At 57.6% G+C, this 22,161-nt stretch overlaps 1 protein-coding gene across 1 annotated transcript; it reads right to left on the bottom strand.

Annotated features, from left to right (window-relative positions):
• Positions 1-9,822: 9,822 nt before the first annotated feature.
• PTGES (prostaglandin E synthase) lies at positions 9,823-20,751 on the bottom strand. Its single transcript, XM_039229634.1, has 3 exons — positions 20,456-20,751; positions 17,427-17,509; positions 9,823-10,988 (listed from the first exon to the last, which is right to left on the bottom strand). Exons 1-3 carry the CDS (start codon positions 20,582-20,584, stop codon positions 10,739-10,741), a joined length of 462 nt encoding a protein of 153 aa, XP_039085565.1. The 5' UTR covers positions 20,585-20,751; the 3' UTR covers positions 9,823-10,738.
• Positions 20,752-22,161: the final 1,410 nt, after the last annotated feature.

Genomic DNA, 22,161 nt, shown 5'->3' with positions numbered 1-22,161 from the left:
TGTGACCCTGGGCAGGGTCCCTTCCCTGGCTGGGCAGAGAGTATCCCCTCTGAGCAGGGAGTTTCCCTTCTGGGCAAGGAGTATCCTCTCTGGGCAAGGAGTATCCCTTCTGGGCAGGGAGTATCCCCTCTGGGCAGGGAGTATCCCCTCTGAGCAGGGAGTTTCCCTTCTGGGCAAGGAGTATCCCTTCTGGGCAGGGAGTATCCCCTCTGGGCAGGGAGTATCCCCTCTGAGCAGGGAGTTTCCCTTCTGGGCAAGGAGTATCCCTTCTGGGCAGGGAGTATCCCCTCTGGGCAGGGAGTATCCCCTCTGAGCAGGGAGTTTCCCTTCTGGGCAAGGAGTATCCCTTCTGGGCAGGGAGTATCCCCTCTGGGCAGGGAGTATCCCCTCTGAGCAGGGAGTTTCCCTTCTGGGCAAGGAGTATCCCTTCTGGGCAAGGAGTATCCCCTCTGGGCAGGGAGTATCCCCTCTGGGCAAAGAGTATCCCCTCTGGGCAGGGAGTATCCCCTCTGGGCAAAGAGTATCCCCTCTGGGCAGGGAGTATCCCCTCTCCCTTATGGTGGAGGGCAGGGTAGGTGACCATGGATTCCTGGGCTGGCCAGACAGCATGTGGAGCAGATGCTGGAAATTAAATTGCTTATCTCTGGGGCACGCAGAAGCTCTGGGACCCTCCTGGGCATTTGACTGTAGACAAGCCAAGGCAAATGCCCCAGAAAAGGCATCAGTGGACGTCCCAGGCGGCCTCACAGGACGGAAGAGTGGTCCTAATAGCCAAGGACACCAGAAGGCCTTGTCCAAGTCCACCCGCCTTTTTGCAGAGGATAAGTAGGGGGTCACAGAGGACCCGTGTGCCACCAGCCAATGACGTCACTGACGGGGAGCCTACGGGAAACCGGGGCCCCATACCACTCTTCCTGTGCGGCACACCCTCCAGGCAAGTTCAGAGTCATTTCTGCTGGTAGTGACCCAGTCAGCACACTTTTCCCAAGCATCAGTGTTCCCACGCATCGGCTACATCTCCTCAATGACCTCATACAGGTCAAAACCTCAAGATAATCCTTGCGTGGGTGACAGTCCCCATTTGTGTTTCAGGAGGTGTGGTAATTATACCTGTGGGTCCGGTGAGGACCCCTCCCCTTCTCCCCCATCCTCCCCATCCTCCAGCTGGAGTTGCACCCTGAAAACGGGGTTCTTGTGCCCTGAGCTTTGCCTCCTTCAGGTGCACAGACACGCCCAGGACGCACACCCTGTGATGCCTGGTGGCTGGGCAGTTGGGGCTCTGGCTGCAGGTGTGGGGAGGGGCGTTCTGCGGACGTCTTGAGGGGGCTCAGGCTCACCTGATGTGAGGGCCGGAGCGGGGAGACACCTGTGCCCCGGACTGCGGGGTCGGGGGTGCGAGCGGCCGGAGTTGTGCTGTCCTGCTCAGGTCGGCCTCTGCCTCGGGTGAGCGATTCCTGCGCCTCCGTTTGCATCCGTGCACCAACAAACATGACACGCTTGCTGCGTGAGGAGGGAGCAGCGAAATGACGCAGGGTCGCTTGCTGCAGAGGCCACAGCAGACCTGGGGAGCCCCGAACTTCGTCTAAGACATCTAGGCAGTCTTCCTGGAAGCGGTGTCCTGGAAAGACCAAGAGTTTGCCAGACAAACTCTTGGGGGGGAGGGTTGGGGAGGGGGACAGTGTTTCTAGCTAAGGGAACAGCGTGGGACAAGCCCAAAGCTGTCGCCCGGGGCTGGCCGGTTCAGTTCCGGGGCTGGGTCTCCTAACGCGTGGTGAAGGTGGGGAGAAGCAGAGGCTGACTCAAGTGGGGCCCGTGGGGCCGGATCTAGAACTTTGGATGTCATCCTGGGGGTGGGAGCCTTGGGGGGGGGGACACGCCCCCGGGGTCTGTGTGGAGGAGGCGCCACAGGGCTAAGAGTGGAGGCAGAGCCACCCCTGCAGAGGTCAGGGCAGATGTCCAGGTCGGAGGGAGAGCAGCCTGGAGCAGATGGGGATGGAGTGGGCAGGGCCGGGAGGGGTCCCAGACACAGCGGGGCAGGGGTTAATGACCAGACGAGGGGCTGAGGGTCCCCGGGAGAAGGAGACTCTGGAATCAAGGCCTGCCTGGTAGAGGTGGCGGGAGGGCTCTGGCCCGCACCGAACTCACGGCACCAGGCGGGCCCAGCACCGGCCAGCGCTCCAGAGTTCAGAGGGCCGCACATCGGTCTTTCTCTTTCTCATCCAAAGGGAGGGGTGCCACCAAGCATGGCCAGGCCGAGGCTGCCTGCAGGGGTGGGGTCACCCTGGGCAGAGGGCTCCAGTCGGGAGGGGGGCCAGGAAGGCGGGTCCCAAGAACACCCACTTCGGAAAAGGCGGGGGGCCCGTTTCCCACCGAGGCGCTGGCCCTGCCATTGGGCCACTAGGATGTCAGTGTCACTTCCTCCCAAGCACGTTAGAGAAAACAAACTGTCTTAATGATTTGCATGTGCTGCCCTGGGAGCTGAGGGAGGGGGGCACGGCAGCTCCCCCCGCCTCCGGTAGCAGAAAATCTATTCAAACATTGCTGTCGCTATAGTTGCCCCGACTGCAGGGCTGTGGGGGTGGGGGTGGGCAGCTGTCCCCGGGTAGAATTTTACATGAGGATAAGGTACCCAAGACCCCGCCGCAGGCTGGGGGACTTAGAACCCTCCTCTCTCTGCCTCCCTCTGCCCGTTTGGCCAAGTAAGCTTGAGAGAGGAGATTGCGAGCATCTGCCTCTATTTTCTGTCTGAAATAAAGGAAGTTGATTGGGAGAAAGAGAAAAGGCAGTCTGGCTCTTGTAAAACCCCAAACCCGAGACACAGACCAGTTTTCCCTTGGCCAAAGCACTTCTCCGGGCCTCAGTTTCCTCCTCTGTAAAGTGGGGATAAGAACAGGTAATAATCACAGAGGCCATCTCACGGGATTGCTGGCGCAGTTACCGTCTCTAGATGGGCACTTTGGTTTATGGTGGAAGGGCACAGAGGGGGTTTGAGGGCGCCAGAGTACTTTCCATCCTGGGGTGCAGTCTCCTACCCCGAGAACCTGGCACACGCAGGCACTCTTCCCCTGTCCCTTCTTCACCTATACTCGTGGAGAACGCCAGTTGAAGACCAAAGCAAAATGGCGTCCCCACTTCCAACCCTTCTGTCGTCCGTCCCCGGAGGGCGCTGTGGGGCCACTGTTGGGCACAGAGCTGAGAAGCCATCAGGGCTAGCAGCGGGCGCCTGACCCAGCCTTCTCTTGAAAGTCGAAGGAACAAACAACTACATCACAAGCCTTCCGGAACATGCCCCAACAGCCATGACCACGGTCCCATGCTTTCACCGCTGATGCCGCCTCCCAGCCCCACTTGGAGCAATAATCCCAAAAGGGATTGAAAGCCAATGTGTGCGGAGCTGTTTTGCACATGTTTCGTCCCTGCAGTGTAACAATTCTGGGAAGGCAGGAACCGAAAGGTAAATATTATAGTTTACATTTTGTGGCGGCTTGCAATCCGCTCGCCTGCGTGTTTTCTGTCATGTGGCTAATAACCCAATCGAGAGACAAAACAAACAGGCCCATGTCATCGTGTTCACTGTACCAGGAGCCCTTTAAAGATAGAAAATGTGTATGGGGCGCCTGGGTGGCTTAGTCGGTTGAGCGTCCGACTTTTGCTTAGGTCATGATCTCGTGGTTCGGGGGTTTGAGCCCCGCGTCGGGCTCTGTGCTGACAGCTCAGAGCCTGGAGCCTATTTCAGAGTCTGTATCTCCCTCTCTCTCTGACCCTCCCCTGCTCACGCTGTCTCTCTCTCTCTCTCTCCTAGAAATAAAAACCTCCCCTGCTCACGCTGTCTCTCTCTCTCCTAGAAATAAATAAAAACATTAAAAATTAAAAAAAAAAAAAAGATAGAAAATGTGCTTGCACCCCGTGCCGTCCGCCATAAATGAGCGGCCCCCTTCCAGAGCTGGCCACGCCACTGCCGGTCATTCTAGCCTCAGTCCTCGGTGGCCTGACATCGTGGCCCCGTGGTCATCAGTAATTCTTTTCTGTATCGCAGATGCGGCAAAGAGTGTGTTCGAGAGTTCCTTAGCCCTAAGTCCACCCCGCAGAAGGACTGAGCTTGAGATATGAGGGGTCAGAGGCAGGTACCTTGAGACACAAAGGAACACTCAGAGTGTGGTGCAGCTCAGCCGGTTAAGCGTCCGGCCCTTGATTCCAGCTCAGTCATGATCTCACGGTTCGTGAGTTTGAGCCTCGCATCAGGCTCTGTGCTGACAGCTGGAGCCTGCTTGGGATTCTCTCTCTCTCTCTGCTCCTTCCCTGCTCACACATTCTATCTCTTTCTCTCTCTCTCTCAAAAATAAACATTACAAAAAAAAAAAAAAAAGAGCACTGAAAGGAGAGGTGTGCGGTTGGCATCATTCTAGAATGGCCTGGTGATTCTCACCCTGGGTCGCCACAGCTTTGTGTGATCCCCTCTCCTTGAGTGTGGGTGGAAACTCTGACTTGCTTCTAACCGAAAATGAAGGAAGTTAAGAGATTTAATGGAAGTCCTTAATTGGTTGACTTGACTTAATCAAAAGGGTGAGTGATTATCCTGGGTGGGCCTGACCTAAGCAAGTGAGCCCTTTAAAAGAGACTCAGGTTGGGGCGCCTGGGTGGCTCAGTCGGTGAAGCCTCTGACTTCAGCTCAAGTCATGATCTCGAAGTTCAAGCCCCGCGTCAGGCTCAGTGCTGACAGCTCAGAGCCTGGAGCCTGCTTCCGATTCTGTGCCTCCGTCTCTCTCTGCCCCTCCCCCTCTTGTGCTTTCTCTGTCTCAAAAATAAACTATAAAAAAAAAATTAAAAGAGACTACTGAGAACTTCCCTGTAAGAAGGGGTGCAAAGCGGGGAGATGCTCTCTTTCCTCCTGGCCGTATCCCCGAAGAGCCCTGTTGTGAACTTTGGAGGGTGGCTCCCAGCATCGGGGGGCCTCAGGCTTCCCAACCAGCTGCAAGGAATTCAATTCTGCATATACTCCGAATGTGGTTTAAAAGAGGACTCCGGGTTCCAGAAGTCACCCCAGCCCGAAGGCCTCTCTGACTGCAGCCTCGTGAGACCCCTGGCAGAGGACCCCGTTAAGCTGTGCCCCAACACTTGACCTACAGAGACCATAAGACGGTGCATGGGTGTGGCTTTAAGCTGCTGCTACGTTTGTGGCCACTTGTTACGTAGCACAGACGGGACCACAGCTTGGATGTCCACCTGGAGCTTGGCCTCCCTCTGCCCGTGGCACATCCAAGAGCCCCAGACCCGCCGCAGAGGAGGAGACGTGAAGCCTTTGCTCAGATCATCTGTCATCTTCCCTCCTTCCGGGCCATTCTGTACAAGCTGAGCAATTTCTTGCCCTAAAACCCAGCCCTGATCATGTGCCTCCTCTGTCTAAAGCCTCCTGTGGCTCCCGAGGTCTCCCTCAGCAATGTTCCATCACCCAGGCCAGGGGTTTGGGGCTCCATCACCTAGCACCGTGCTCCCCATCCAGCCTTAAAGCCTCCATGTCCCCTGCCCCACACTCCAGACAATCCCTCTGGGCAGGTCCTTTTCCCTGACTCGCTCCTTCCTCTGGCTGCTCCCTTGTGGCCGTGAAAATGCATTCCAACAAGGGTTAAGATGTAGTGTCAACTTTTTTTTTTTTTTTTTAAAAGAGAGAGACAGAGTGTGAGCAGGGGAGAGGGGTAGAGGGAGAGAGAGAGAAAATCTCAAGCCGGTTCTACACTCAGCACGGAGCCCAACGGGCTCAATCCCACGACCCCGGGGCTCACAGCCTGAGCCAAAATCCAGAGTCAGATGCTCAACCGACTGAGCTGCCCAGGCGCCCCCGCAGTGTCAGCTTTTTAAAAACCAAAGTCAAGTTCTAGACAGTCAGTGGGTACCTCTGCATGGCTGGGAGGTTGTGTGAAGCTTGAAAAGGAACAATTCAGTGTCATACTTTTATATTTGGAGACAGAAAGAAAACCCCTATTATTTTCCAAGCTCGGGCTTTGAACTTGAAAAGCTTGGAGTCTTCTTGGCTGGTCCTCCCTCTAGGAGCAGCCCTTGTCACGTGGGGGGGTCACATGGCAGGCACTCCAGGGAGCAGAGGTGAAGAGACATGACGTGCCTCACAGTCTCGCTCTCTCTCCAAAGGAGAGAGATACACACACACTAATCTATAGCATATTATTTACACACCTATACATTCACATGTATTTAATATGCATAGATATATTATGCCTATTATATCTCATATGCATATATGTAATATGCATAGTAAAAAAAATCTAGAAAGTAATAAACCATAACCTGAACGGTGATTTTTCTCAGGGACGTGGGATTTAGTTGGTCTCTGCCCTTTCTATATACACTTGTAAATTTCCCTCCTCAGGCACTAAAACTCGACAAAACTCTTAAAAATCCCATCCAGATTGGGACCATCATTTTGGAGGACCATCTATATACCGCAATTGTTAAAAAAAAAAACAAAAAAACAACAAGCCTTTCACGCAGTCATTTTACTTCCAGAAATGTACCTTCAAGAAATGGACGTGCACAGAGATTCATGTTCGAAGGTGCTGGTGAAAGCATTGCTGATCCCGGCGCAGCCTGGAAAACAGATTTATCCAGCGAGTAGGGCAGATGAAATAAATGATGCTGTGTCCCGGGTGATGGAAGACCAGAGGGTTGTTAAAAGTCACGCTATTGACCATCCAAAGCCCCGGGAGGAAGGGCAAATGTACCGTTAAGGAATATCTCAAGCGATGACAAAAGAGCCAGCCTCACGTGTCGCCGCAAGACTGTGAGCCCCGAGCACGGACGCCACCCACATCTGTGACACCTCAAGAAACCCAGAGCAAGGACTTTTTGTCGTGGGACCCTGGATCCCTGTTGCATGCACACACACGCGTACACGCACAGACTCGTGCATTTTACACACTATGTGTTCACTTAATACAAACACCTTAGGAGCCAGGTGCCTTCCGAGACCTGGGGACACAGGCGCAGGAGGAGACGGCAGAGACCCAAACCCCCCTGTGCCCCTCACTGAGGAAGATAAAGAAGATACCAGCTTGCTCTTGCGGGGGTAGATGCAGGGATCTGATTGGGAAGTGGCTGCCATGAGCCGAGAACAGGCAGACACAAGGGTCCCAGAGTCCCCAGAGGGTGACAGCTTCTGTGTGGTGAAAGGATGGAAGGTTTCTATTTTCTTCTTTGAGCTTTTCCATAGTTGCTGACCCTTTGACACTGACCAGTGCTCATACACGTAATGAACAGTTAAAAACACAACAACACTGCCCCTTTCGGGTTCCGATTCGAAGGCTACCTCTGCCGGCGAGGCTGCCTGGGCTCCACCAGCAGGACAGATTCCCGCCTCTGCTGTGACTGCGCGACGAGGCCCAGCCGCTCCGAATTAGAAGGGTTGGGTCCTTCTGCCCTGGCCAGCCTGGAAACCCGTTCCCAAGGGCAGTAGCCTCCTGGGGACGGACACACACACACACACACACGCACACACGCAGGCTCCGTGGGTCCCACGGGAATTGGGCTCCGCTTTCGCAGGGGCCCCCAGATCCTGTCCCTGCCTCCAGGCCCCTTGGCCTTCTCCACGCTTGCCTGCTCCTCCGGGTCCCCCTCACCCCCCGGGGAAGCTTTCGGAAGCCTTGAGCCAAAAGATCCGTTGGACGAGGGACCCCCAGCACTTCCTGGCTGGGGCCCTCATGGGACAGGGGCCCCCAGCCATCCCTTGTCCTGCGCTTCTCCGGAGAATGCGCGTGCTGCTCTGGACTGGGGGTTTATGTTCTATAACATTAGACCAAATTGGCAACACTTTGCAGGGAGGGTCCCAGCTTGCAGCCCAGCACCCTGACCCTGGGGGCTCTGGGACCCCCCAGCCCAGCTCTAGCCTCTCCTGCTCGCTCAGAGCCCAGGAGAAGCTGCCCCCGGGCCCCCACCCCCCAACCAGGCCCAGCTCGGCTTCCGGGGGGCCTGGGCGGGGACAGAAGGTGGGAGGCATGTCTGCTGCCCTCACACCTGCCTCTCCCCTGGGCCCTCCCGCTCTGCTCCGCCACCAGGACCACTGCCGGGTGGTCAGCCCCATGTTTCTGGCTTTCTCGGGGATCCTTTAAGACGCAGACCCACCTATACTGATCCCCCCTCCAAAGTCCTCAACAAGGACCCAGAGCCTCAAATGAGCCCCACTCTGCTGACTCCTTCAGTCTCATCCCCACCCTCCCCTCCCCTCCATCCTCCTCCATCACTGCCCCTTCCATTCACTCCCCCACCTCCCCTCCACCTCCCCCCTTGCCGCCCCTTCCCACCCCTCCCCTCCCCCCACTTTTCCTCCACCTCCCAACCACAGGACCCCAGGGGGCTGAACTCTGCTCATCTTTGCCCCCCAGTTTCTTCCCCTTGGACAATCCTCCTAAAACAGATCTGTCTCACTTCTATTCCCGCACAACTTGCTGCCTCCCCCTGGCTCCTAAAGGCCTCCCTCTGCTCCCACTGCCTCACCCCTCCCCACCATAGGGGGCCGGCGTTCTAGGTGGTCGCTGTGCTGCCCTGCTGTCCCCCAGCCCTGACCCGGCATCCAAGGAGGCCCCACAGGGGTGGATGACTGGGGCGCACTGCGCAGGGGCTCATCGGCTCCACGGGGCCACCCCCCATCCAGGCTCACATGGTTCCTTCCCGTGGCTGTGGGATGCCTTCTTCATCGGCTCTGAGATGTGCCCTCTCAGCCCCTCTTTCCCCAGGAGGGAAAATACTGGAGGGGGGGGGGGGCGCCTGGGTGGCTCAGTTGGTTGAACATCCAACTCTTAATTTCGGCTCAAGTTATGATCCCAGGGTCGTGGGATCGAGCCCTGTGTCCGGTGGTGCCCTGAGGTGGAGCCCGCTTAAGATCTTTCTCTTTCCCTCTGTTCCTCTCCTCAGTTTGTGCCCTCTCTGTCTCTCTGAAACAAATAAACACACTCACTCACACACACACACACCACACACACACACACACACACACCACACACACACACGCGCGCACACACACACGCACACCTGGCCTTTACCACACCCCAGCTCTGGGACACTGGGCAAGGGACCTCTCCTCTCCGAGCCTTACTTCCCTCATCTACAAACAGAAGTGCCTCCCTCCTGGGATCAGATGAAGGACTGAGTGAGAAAAGATGGGAAGTACCGCGCCCACCGGCCCTTAGCGCCCAGCACGCTCTCTGTCTGGGACGTGCCCTTCCCCGTCCAGATGTGCGGCTAGAACCTCATCTCACCACCAGAGGGCAGTGCTGCCCGCTCCCGGCTCGGAGCTCCCGCGGAACCCCAGGGATGACGGGAAGCTGGGTTCCTCGCGAGGCCAGGGGTCCTGTGAGTCCCCATGAAGCCCCACCCAGCAGGCGCATCCATCCACAAGGGCAGTTCAGGGGCGTCGGGCTGTCGGGAGGGAGACCTGCCCAGGGGCTTCTCCAGCGCCCGGAGTAAACGGGCAGCGCTGAGAGGGGGTGAGGAGAAGGGAGGCAGTAGGGACAGTGGTCAGAGCAGGGCTTGCAGCTGACGCTCCAGGTTCAGGGCTGGCCCTGGGCGTCAGGGGCCCCCTCCTGGAGCCTCGGTGTCCTCACCTGTGAAAGACGGAGCTGATAGACCATCTCACTGACCCGTGGGAGGGGCCGGGAGGCTGTCAGGGCACCTTGCCTGCTGGCCGCGTGGGGGGCGTTTGTGAGTTTTCTGGAGATGCTCTCCTGGCCGTTTGGTCCCAGACACACACCAACAAAAATGTCCAGCGAAAATGACCCTCTCGGGCAGTGACAGACGCCAGGCACGGGGAGCCAAGGGTTTGCAGGGGGTGTGGGCTGAGCCGGACAGACCCTTCCATTTAATGATTAAAGCCACACACATCTTAGAACAAGAGTCTAGGAGACACACAGGGGTGCACATTTGTGGTTTTCAAATCTTGCAGATACTGAAGGAGCCAGACAGTTCCTTTTAGTGGTTCGTCATTCAAGGCCCATTCTCCCTGCTCTATGGCCCTTAGGAGAGACTAACTGCTTTGGAAGAGCAGCGACCCTCACTGTGGGCCCCTCCTCGGCACCTGCACGTGGTGGGGGAGGATCCAGCAGAGGAATGAAGACTGAGCACGGGGAGTGTCAACAGGCTCCAAGGAATGGAATCCCACCCCCACCTCGCCAAACTCCCACCACAAAAGAAGTTGCAACATCACACCCCACCCCGTCCGGGGTCCTGCTTCTTGAGGGGACTTGGCAGTGTGGCTCCGGGCCCGGCCATCGTTGGGATACGGGGGACCTTTATAAAAATGTAGATGCCTAGGGTTCCCCTCTAAACTAGCTGAATTGGAATCTCGGGAAGGGGGGGGGGTCTTCAAAGTTTGCATTTAGTACAGCCCTGCATCCAGACGCTCATTTTCTTTAGGAACCTGAACTGGGTCTCCCTCACTCTCAGGGACGAAGAAGGAATGTGGCTTTTCCTGCGCTGGTGTTTGAGCGGAAGGATGTTCTGTCAGTTTCAAGAACCGTCGCTACATGGTCCAGGCAGTCACTTCACCCCGAAATCCACGAGGCACGCGCGCCCACGTGCGTGTGCACACACATGTGCCCACGGTGCCCGGGACCCCGAGCTCAGCAGGTCGCCAAGAAACCAGGTTCCCGGGGCAAGCACGATCTGGAGGGGACGCCCGGCCCCCCCAGGCACAGTCACAGTGGCTCATGCCCGCTGAGCCCTTGGCAGCCGCTGGTCACAGGTGGCGCGCTGCTTCCCAGACGATCTGGAGGGCCATGGAGGCGCAGGGCAGCTGGGCCAGGGTGTAGGCCAGGGAGCGGGTGGGCGCCCGGAGCTTGCCCAGGTAGGCCACGGTGTGCACCATGCGGCCCAGGAAGAAGATGAGGAAGTGCATCCGGGCGACGAAGGGGTTGGGCCCCAGGAAGGAGTAGACGAAGCCCAGGAAGAGGAAGGGGTAGATGGTCTCCATGTCATTCCGGTGGGCTCTGGGAAGGCAAGAGTGTGCGGTCAGCCAGGCAGCAGCATCGAGAGGGTCCTGGGGGCCCCCCAACACCGGAGACCACCTCGGGGTGCCGGACTCGAGTCCACGCATGGCCCGGAGAAAGAGACACCACCGAGGTAGAGGGGACAGCAGCGGCAAGCCGGCGCCTGGTGGCAGCTGAGGACACAAAACCCCACTTACGGGCTAGTGGCCATGACAGGCAGGCTGGGGTTTTCTTACGAAGCCCTGGGGCGCCTCAGGACCTGGCCCCAGCCACACGTTTCCCTTCTGGCCTGGGACGCCGGCTGGGAAAAGTGGGGCTCGGGGAGGTCAAGAGCCAGAGTGGAGCCTAGGTCTGAGTTGAACCCATGCCCTTTACCACCTGGGCAGGGGGCCTCAGGGACCACCCTCCTCCTGAATGCAGGTGCCTGGGCCCTCCCTCGTGGCAGGGGCTAGAGCCTATGAGCCTGAAACCCAGGCCTAACCGTCTTGCCCTGCCCCCAGATATCAGCAAACCCTCCGACCTCTTTCAGGAATCATAATAACAGAATAATTTCTACTCACTGGAGCCAGCTAGTCACCGGCCCCCTGGGGAAGCTCTTCATTTCCTTGATGCTGTCCTGTCTCTTTTTGTTTGTTTGTTTATTTAAAAAAAATTTTTTTTAACGTTTTTATTTATTATTGAGAGACAGAGAGGGGCAGAGCGTGAGCAGGGGAGGGACAGAGGGAGACACAGAATCTGAAACAGGCTCCAGGCTCTGAGCTGTCAGCACAGAGCCCGACACGGGGCTCGAACCCATGAACCGTGAGATCGTGACCTGAGCTGAAGTCGGACGCTTAACCGACTGAACCCCCCAGGCGCCCCTTTGTTCGTTTAAAATGATCAAGTGTGTACGTGTGGTGGTGCTGGGGGAGTGGAAGGGCTGTGTCTGACCTGGCCGTAAATACATGACCAAGAAAGAAAACTCACCCCCTTCTGCTAAGAGTTGGTTCACATTTTCCATGACTCTTGCTAACGGACAGCTTCGCGGGGGAGGAGGCGGGAAGGTCAAGTCCCACAAATTAGAGACCGAACCAGAGCCCGAAGCCGGAGACGGTATGTTGGAAGAATAAACAGGAACCCAGGAGGGGGGCTGTGACCTCCGTCAAGGACAGGCTGCGTGCGTGAGGCGAGGGGACTCCGCGGGAACCCCGGTATCTCCTCCAGTCCCTTCCAGCTGGAAGGCGTTTCACCAAAGCTGCGGCCGCCACAGGGGCGCTGGGCCAGGCCCGGCCCGGCAGCTCCTGCGTGATGGCCTGAAGCAGATTCCTTCTCGTCCCTCCCACTTGCAAGGAGAGCCTCAGGCTAGGGCCGTGGTGTGCCGGCCTGACCCAGGAAATGGGGCCGGCCGGGCAGGGAGGAGGCCTTAATTCTCAGCCCAACGCCACAGGGGTCTCGGCCCAGTGCCTGGGTGGGGGGTGTGTTCAGAAGGAGAAATTTGAAGCCTGAACGGATCACCGGGGCAGGGGAAGAACTTTCCAGGGAGCAGGCGAGGCAAGTGCAAAGGCCCTGAGGTGGAGATGAGCGTAGGGTGTTCAAGGCCCGGAAGAGTGGCCCGCGTGTCTGGAGTGGGGTGGCATGAACAAGAGGGAGGCAGGTCGAGAACAGAAGACGGGTCTTGGGGCCTGGAAATCAATCAGAGCGTACAGAGGCTCCCGCTAGCCCAGCAGGGCCTGGATCTTTCTTAGCGCAAACTCAGGACACAGCAGGTAGCTGTGGGGAAGGGCGGGGATGGGCAGTCCTTATGGAAAACCACGCACTGGTCCTGAGCCCACCCCCGATCTCCAGCTCTGGGCCCAAGGTCAACAGTGAGGGAGAAGAGGTGGCTGGGCGCTGAGAAAGACTTGGAGGCTCTGACCCTCAGCATCCAACCCCCCCCCCCCCACCCCACTGGGAGCCTCCCGGCCAGTCCCTCCTCCCTCCTCCCTCTGGTAGGGACCAAACCACAGCGGCGGGGGAGGGCGGGTGCCCCACAAAGCCCAAACCGCAAGTGGTGTCAAGGACAGGGAGTTGTGGGGAAATCAAAGGTGAGGCAAGAAAACTCATTCCCCTCCCTGGGGGCCCGGATGTGAACCGACAGACGCGGAGGGAGTCACGTACCAGGGAGCCGGTTGGGCAGAAGTGTCATTCCAATAATAAGCCCTTTTTAACATAAAAGTCACCCAAAGCAAATCCCCGCCAGACTGGACTTGCTGGGTTTCCTGCGGCCCGGGCCGCCCCTCCCCCTCCGCGCACGTTACAACACCAGCTGCAAGACTGCAGGTGACCGTGGGGAGAGGGAGGTCTGTGAGTGCCCCCAGGCAGCTGGCGGGACAGCTGTGGCACGTCCGGCCTCATCCCTGGGCCTCCCCGCCGCGGTGGCCGTGCCCTCGAAGGCAGCTTTCACCGTTGCTCAATCTCAAGGGCAGGTATAAAGCGGAGCAAAGCCCCTATTCCTGCAGAGCCCGCGGGCCTGGGCTCAACCGTGTGGCCTCAGCAAGCCCGCTCTGCCTCCAGAGATAACACAGCCTCCTGGGGAGGCGGCTGGGGGGCCCAGCGGGTTGGCATCCATCTACAGGGTGCCCAGAACACGGCTGTCGCCGAGGGGCCGCGTCCCCAGGCACCTGCTGTCCTCCTCGCCGCCATCCCCAGCCTCGTCCTGGACACGACCTTGAACGCTAACCTCACCCTCTCGGTTTTGCCAGCCAGGCAGGAGCCTGTGGTTCTGCGTGCCTCGAACCCGCTCCTCGGCTTCGGTTCGCCGTCCACAAAACCAGAAGGACTTCTTGTAGGGCTGCGATCTGGGGACCGATCTCCCTACAAACCGGTTCAGTCGGATTCGGGCTGCGTGCTCCAAGGAATCGAAACATTGCCAAGCACTGCTCAAGTGTTTGTCTTCCTCCCTTGGGGCCACTATGATACACCCTCCCCGAGGTTTCCCCGCACGCAGACTCGGGATTTGGCCCAAAGGCACCTGACCAGGAGGCTTGGGTTGGTGTCATAAAAGAAGGTGGCCTGTTTCATCATTTCCCTGGGAATCTGGCTCCCGGTTTCTCCCAGAGCCGGGCTCACGTTTCGGCTCCGGCGCGTGGCTGATCTGCAAGGCCGATTGGTCCTCTAAGAACCAAGATTTAAGTGCTTTCCTATTTAAGTGCAGGAGGGCGACCTTGACTGCACCATGAACTCTGGTCTAATATTTAACTAATTTCTGCTCCTAAGGCATGACCCCCTCAGGTTCCAGCAAGTTCTCCAGCAGGGGACGATGGGATGTGTGATTCTCTGAGCCCTGCACCTTCACGGTTCCACGATATTCTGTGAATATTCTGTGAAGGCAGGAGGAGGCAGAGGAGCCCCGGGGGAACCCCCAGACCTGCCGTGGTAGGTCCCCAATAAATACCAGTACGTGGCACGTTCCCTCCACCAATAAGCACTTGCAGGATGGATATAAAACGTTTGGTAAGAAGTGCTCAAAAAGTGCTGAACTGGGGTGCTTGGTGGCTCAGTGTGTTAAGAGTCCGACTTCGGCTCAGGTCACGATCTCGCAGTCTGTAAGTTCGAGCCCCGCGTGAGGCTCTGTGCTGACAGCTCAGAGCCTGGAGCCTGTTTCAGATTCTGTGTCTCCCTCCTTCTCTGCCCCTCCCCTGCTCACACTGTCTCTCTCTCTCTCTCTCTCAAAAATAAAAATAAACATTTAAAAAATGTGCTGAATTCAATTCCAGCCATTTGAGCATCGCTGCTATAGATAGCGGGTCATTTGGGTCGGAAGAAGAAATTGTATTGGGTACACGCAGAAGCATTTTGGCACCACACGGATCTGTTATCTCTCCTTGGCTTGGTGGCAGCCGGTAAAAATTCACCAAAGTGCTCATAAGCTCCCGTAACCACTCCTGTGCCACAAGTAAGCTTCGCCACGTAGAGCGCGTGTACCCCGCGAGAAGCTAAGCACACACCCCCGTTGGTGGCTGCGGGAGCAGCTCAGGCCATCCACGGTCACGGCCGCCTGCTGCCTCGACGACTCGGGCCCTTCCCCACCATCCAGGAGAGTCAAGCCAACCACGGGGAGGGTGGGGTAAGGGTCACCAACATGGATTCCGGTACGGGTATGGCTTTTGTCCACTAACGTAAAACTAGTGCTTAGCACAGCGCCTCGTACATAGCAGTGCTCATTACATGTCAGACGGATGGATGGATGGATGGATGGATGGACGGATCTCGTAGGAAGAGCCACACACACTAGCTATATTAGAAAGGATGCAACAGCGAGGGGTTTTCACTCCCTACCTTACACAGCTCTGTCATTTTTAAAAACCACAAGTATGCATATCGTTTTCAATGGCCAAGAAAACAAAAAGAAAAAAAAAAGCGCTCTCTCCCAAGGAAAGAATCCTATTATTTATATTTCAGTGTCCCACCCATTTCTGCCCACGGTGCAGGGAAGGCCCTGGGAAGTATGGGAGGGTTCGTCTCCCGTCTCCCCCGCTCCCCGTGCAGATACTCAGCCTCCTGCCTGTCCCTCAACTCCGCTGACAGCCCCTGTCCCCTGGAAATGCTGCCTTCTCACTCTCCAGCCCACAGGGGTCAGCCAGCCCCGAACCAACTTCCAAAAACCCAGCATTCAGATGGGTGGCCTGAAATCAACATCAGGTCTCCGATGGGATTTTACGTAGCTATTTTTAAAAATTTTCAATGTTTTTATTATCTTTATTTTTGAGTGGGGAAGCCTGTGAGCAGGGGAGGGGCAGAGAGAGAGGAAGACGCAGAACCCAAAGCAGGCTCCAGGCTCTGAGCCGTCAGCACGGAGCCCAACGTGGGGCTCGAACTCACTAACCTGAGCCGAAGTCAAGACACTTAGCGGACTGAGCCACCTGGGCGCCCCATTTTACACACTTATTTTTAAAGAATCAGTTTTTGAGTAACATTTACTGACGTGGAAAATGCTCATGCAATAATGTTAACTGAAAGAGAAATATCAGAAGCCCCCGGGCATACAATGCACATGGTACTTTTATGGAAAACATTTACAGAGGAGCTGGATGAAGAGCGTGTTAGAGGTTGGCGGGGATTAGAATCGGGCCTGGTCTCCCTTTCCCCTCTGTGTGTGTAAAATGCGACCCAAATCGTTGACAATCTGACTTTCATAAGGAGGAAAATCCTTTTTGACCGACTGGGGGGTTGCTCAGCAGAGGGAATGATGTCCAACTACACTCTGAACAAAAATGCAAAATAAAACCAAAACACAAATTTTCACCCATTCCACTGGCAGGATACCACATTTACAGTGGAGACACTGGCGCCTGGGGGGCTCAGTAGGGTGAATGCTCAGCTTTGTGATCTAGCAGTTCGTGGGTTTGAGCCCCATGTCAGGCTCTGTGCTGACAGCTCGGACCCTGGAGGCTGCTTCTGATTCTGTGTCTCCCTCTCTCTCTGCCCCTCCCCCACTCACGCTCTGTCTGTATGTGTGTGTCTCTCTCTCAAAAATAAATAAACATTAAAACAATTTTTAAAATTTAGAGTGGAGATGCTGATTGGGGCAGGCACACGGAGAGAGCTCTCCCACGCCAGCGGTAAAACTGGATTTGTACACCGTTCGGCAATATTCCTCCCTGCTTGAGTGCATTCTGCGGTTTTGCCTACACGTCTGCATGAAGGCAGATGCGAGAGGTTTTGACGCACTCTGTTCCTTACAGGGAAGGACAGAACGGCCTTGTGGAGGGGACCGGGGCAGAGTAATGGCCTGAATTCTATAGCGCTGATCCAGTTGAAGGAGACCCCGCGGTGAGCTGGTGTGACCCCTGTTTTTCTCTGAAGGGACCAGTGGGTAAAGTGTAACACTTTGGGGGGCAAAAAGGAAAAATGCTTACAAAAACAGTGCTTGTAAGTGTGGAACGCGTCCCTGGGAAGATGCAGAGACACCAGTAAGGGACAGCGTTTGGACCCAGAGAGTGGAGCTGGGTAGGGTCTGGAGGTCAGAGGTGAGGGGAGACTGAGTTCTCCCCGGGCACCCTTCTCGAACTCTAGAATCCCGAGTCATGAGCATGCATTACTTTTCCTAAGTCAAGAGGGGCGCCTGAGTGGCTCAGTCGGTGAAGCGTCCGACTGCGGCTCAGGTCATGATCTCGTGGTTTGTGGGTTCAAGCCCTGCGTCGGGCTCTGTGCTGACAGCTCGGAGCCCGGAGCTGCTTCGGATTCCGTATCTCCCTCTCTCTCTACCCTCTTGGGCTCTCTCTCTCTCTGTCTCTCTCAAAAGCAAATAAAAACATTAAAAAAAAAAACAAATTAAATCAACGAATAAATCAGAACTCTCTGAGGGAATCAGAAGGCAGACGACCTCGGTCCCCTGGGGATCGCCCCCCCCCCAGCCCCCGCCCCGAGCGGGGCCTGGAGGGCCAGACCATGGCCAGGCTGGGGCCCTAAGGTGCTTGCCTGAGGCAGCGCTCCACATCCTGGTTGCTCCGGCAGTACTGGGGGCCTCCGTGTCTCAGGGCGTCCTCAGGGTTGGCAAACGCCTGGAATACATCAACGACAGTCAGTGGCCTAGTTCCCCACTGGCAGGTGCTGGCTGTCCCCGTGGCCAAGGCTGCTACGGACTGACTGTGCGCCCTGCAAATTCATAGGCTGAGAGTGAACCTCTAAGGTGGTGCTGTTAGGAGGGGGTCCTTTGGGGGTGATTAGGTCGTGAGGGGGCGCCCTTGTGAATGGGATTAGTGCTTTTAGAAACCGGACCCCAGAGAGCTCCTTCTGCCCTGGAGGGCACAGCCAGAAGACGGCCATCTGTGAACCGGGAAGTGGGCCCTCACCAGGCACGGAATCTCCAGGCACCTTGGTCTTGGGCTTCCAGAACGGTGAGAAAGAAGTCTGCTGTTTGTAAGCCCTCCCTCCCCGCCCACCCCCCTCAGTCCATGGTACACTGTTGTGGCAGCCAGAACAGACTGGCTTTCGGGAAGCTCAGTCTGATGGGGAAATTGCCAATGAGCCAGGGAAGGCTGGGTGGTGAGTGTTAAAAAAAAAAAAAGAGAGAAGACAAGGTTGGCCTTGAGAATCTTCGCAGGAGCCCTCACCAAGTCTGGGGGGTCAGAGAAGGCTTCTCCGAGGCAGGGGCATTCAAGCTGAGGTTTGAAGGAGGCAACAGTATTAACCAGACGGAGGGTGGGCTGGAGAAATAGCATTGAAGATATACGGGAAAGCACGTGCAAAGGCCCTGGGGTCAGAAGAAAATGGGGATGTTTTTGAAGAACAGAAAACTGGCATGGCTGGAGTAGAGAGAGTGAGGGACAGAGGCCCAAGATGAAGTTGCTGGGGGTCCGGGAGGCACTTAAGACTTTGGACTTTGAACTAAGAGCGATGAGAGGGTTCGAAGCTCCACGCAGACTAATTGTCCATTTCTTCATGTCCCTGAGCCTCAGCCCCCTCATCTGTGAACTCTGGATCAAATGGAGCTCATTTCCCACATGAAGGGTGCAGGAGAGAACTGGAGAGGCTTCCGCCCCATGCCCAGCACTGGGAGGGGACGGCATCGGGAAGGTGCTCCATGAATAGGCGGGCAGACAGCAGACACTCAGGTCACGCTTCGGGTCACAGGAGGCCCCCGCCCAGCGCTCACCAAACTACCCCACCCCCCACCGCAGATCTCAGCAGCACACTTTCGAGATTGCTCATCCAATGGCAATCATGAAACTCATCAGACTCCTGAGCCCTGGTGACACTGGTCCCCAAGCGCTGCTGTGTTCCCCCTGCCCCAGCCCTGAGGCCCATGCCTGATCATGGTCAGGGTCCCCACACCCGGAATTCCCCTCCACTCGCCCTGCACTCAGGGAATCACCAAGTTTGAGGGTCCGGCACAGATCCGTGGATCCACGGCTCCCTTCAGAGGGTCTTAGTCCTGGCTCCGAGAGGTGGCTCACTCGGAACGACAGACCTGGGACACCAGCCCGCCCGGCAGGGAGCCAGTTGTAGTGCAGGCTGAGGAGCCCCTGTGGTCGGAAGCCCGAGTGTTACCTTTCACTGGGACGAGGGACAGGCCTTTGGATGCGCTCCCAAGAATGAGCTGTGGCTGCTGCCTTCGAGTTAATTCCAGCTGTTCACAAGTACTGGGAGCGAGCTCCGTGCCAGGTGCTGAGCTCCCCGGGCTCTAGCCTGACCGATGAGGAAACAGCTTCCGGACTTGCCCCAGGTCCAAAGCCGGTGGGCAGAGGAGCCAGAGGCCACGTCTGTCACCTGGCCATGAATCCCGGAGTAGAAATGGGAGGGAAGCTCACACTGGGACCGTCAGGAGCCTCGAGGGGACAGCCCTGGGGAGAGGCCACTCTCGGTTTCCCTCCTTCCATCCCTGAATTCACAGTGAAGGGGGAGGAGCTGGACGCCTGCACCTTGCTGTTGAGGGGTCTATCCCCGTCCCCTCCCACCCCCAGGACAAGCTGTGGAGCCGGACACCCTGTTAGAACCCCGCTGAGACCGCACACGTCTCCTCTCAGCCCGGGGTCCTCACCTGGAAGACAGACGAATGTGGCCCCCACCTGCCAAACGCTCAGCTCCACGGAAGGACTCAGCGCGTGACCGCACCCGGCCCTGCTGGGTTCCCGAGTCCCACATCCAGGATGAGGGCGAGGCAGGGGGGAGGCAGTGGTGTGGGTGCCTCTGGGCGTTAAAGCTGCCCCACCTTCACCCCTGCTGGCACCGAAGGCCAAGGGGCTGAGTCTGACTCCCCCCTGGTGTGATGCCAGAGCTAACCTTGCCTTGCCTTTGAACTGCACACAGAGGGGTGGGGGGGGGGTGGGGGGTGGGGAGGGGACACAGCTTCTGGAAACGATTCCTCTGAAAATCAGGCCAGCTGGCCAGCTTGGCCCCAAACTCCTCTGACGCAGGCGTCCAATGCGAGCAGGGCTGTTCTCAGTGGGCCGTCCCGCCCACCCGCCCACCCAGGCTCAGAGCTCAGCCTGTCCTTGCTGTTTTGGCCCTGGGGATGCGGGATCAGCGGCGAGGAAGTGCCTCCTTGAGAATTCCAGGGGGGCGCGGCCGAGCCCCGGTTGCTAAGCCACCCGGCCACTGCGTTGGGAATTTCCACTTGAAAGTTCCTGGGGTTCCTGTGTCCCCAGTTCCCGCTCCACCCACGTATCAGACCTCCGGTGCCAGGTCTCCGCGAGGCTTCCTGCTGTCTCGTTCCACCCTCCGGGACCTGCTGCTCTTTGGGCCAGAACTTACCTGGTGGCAGCAGCGAGGGAGTGAACGCTCTTAAAACTGAGGACAAGAAGGAGCCTCGAGGGGACAGCCCCGGGGAGAGGCCACTCTCGGTTTCCCTCCTTCCATCCCTGCCATCCCACAGGACTCAGAGGGTCACCTGCCCTCACCTTCTGGCCCCGGAGACGCCTCGGCCAAGCGTCCCGTCCCCGCACCTTCCCGGGCAGCGAGAGAGCGCACGCAGGGGCTGGGGGGGAAGGGGCTCCAGGGGAACGTACCTTCTTCCGCAGCCTCACTTGGCCCGTGATGACAGCCACCACGTACATCTTGATGACCAGCAGCGTGCTGCAGAGCAGGAAGGCTGGCAGCGCCTGGCCGCTGGCCAGCGCCAGGACAGGGGCAGACATCTCCGTGGGCAGGGCAGGCGCGAGCTCTGGGGCAGGCGGGGACGGCAGCGCAGGCGTGTGTGGCTCTGCCTTTGAGCGGGGGGGGGGGGGAGGAGGAGGCGGGGAGAGCCTGCCGGGAGGCCTGTCTGTGCTGAGCACACGCCCACTCTCAGCGCAGGAGAAAGTTCTGCCCCCAGATGCTGGGAGAGGCGGAGGGCCGAGCCGGTCCCCTGTCCAGCCTCCCGCCCCCCCCCGCGGGTCCTTAAACACGGTCCCAAGTCTGTCTCCGCCTCTGTAGAATGGGGGCGTGCAGTGGCGCCTGCCCTGCTGGGGCTGTAACAAAGCCCGGCACCTGGCGGGATATCCGCGGGTGGCAGACATCTCTGGTATCTGTGCCCGGGTCCCTACGGGTCTGGGCAGGTGAGCCCTCTGTCCCCACAACTCTCAGCCTGGATGTTTGAACCACAGCTATACCCACCTTGATGTGACTGTGCTTTTTTTTTTTTTTTAATTCATTTATTTATTTTGAGGGAGAGAGAGAGTGAGTAGGGGAGGGGCAGAGAGAGAGGGAGAGAGAATCCCAAGCAGAATCCCTAGAGAGAATCCCAACTCCACACTGTCAGCTCAGAGCCCGACGCGCGGCTCCATCCCACGACCTGAGCTGAGATGGAGAGTCGGACTTCAGACAGACTTTTCACTTCAGTTTTGCTGGGGGGGGGGGGGGGGGGGGAGGTGGAGGGAGGAAAACTCCAGTCTCCTGTGCCTGCTCCACCCTTGCGCCCGCCCAGAGGGACCGCAGTGTCCGTCCGTCTGGGCTGTGCCCCAAAGCAGCAGAGACCCAGAGGGAGACTGGCCAAAGGGCAGAGACACTGGTCTTGTGCTCTGGGGCCAGACTCGCCCAACGCTGAATCCCAAAGCCAACCCTTGGTGTCCACAGCTGTGTGGCCCAGGGCGAGCTGTTTCCTTCTCTGATTCCTTGTCTCCGACTGTCAAAAATCTCGATAGTCGTTCTGCCCAGCAGTTGAGAGAAGTCAAGGGAGCCGTGTCCAATTATTAAACACCGGGCACACTGTAAGCCCTCATCTATAGGAGCTTGTGAGCCTCAGTTTCCTCCTCCTCCAAATGGGGTAATGCTTGGCTTGCCAGGAGGGTGGCTCTTGGAAGCCCCTGTGCTTGCTGCTGGGGGGAGGGGGGAAAGGACTGCTTGTCCGTTTGCCATGTGCCAAGCCCTCCTTTATCTGGATAAAATCTGTGCTTGTAAGGGGACACCCATGTTTCTGGGATATGGGGCTGCCAGCCAGGTTTGTCCCAGACCCACGAGACAAATGATAAGTCACGCTCAGGGACGGGACAGGGAAAGCACTGGATGTCCTGGATTATACTCTCTCTCTGCCTGGACGTTTGAAGGAATCGTGCAAGCCTGCTCCTGGCTGACGTTTCTGAGAACACAGGACGCCTGCCGGGCTCGCCCCCTGGGTGGGAGAAGCCACCAGAGGCAGCGGTCTTCCCTCTCACAAAGCTCAGCTGCGGCTCTGGGCTCTGATGTCTGCACCCCACCCCACCCCCGGGATCGTGGACCAGACACAGCCTGGACCCCG

Source organism: Hyaena hyaena, unplaced genomic scaffold, assembly GCF_003009895.1.
Source record: "Hyaena hyaena isolate Hyena2069 unplaced genomic scaffold, ASM300989v1 scaffold_38, whole genome shotgun sequence".
Taxonomy (NCBI): Eukaryota; Metazoa; Chordata; class Mammalia; order Carnivora; family Hyaenidae; genus Hyaena; species Hyaena hyaena.
Note: the sequence above shows the minus strand (reverse complement) of the source record. Positions and strands in the feature narration are given on the sequence as shown.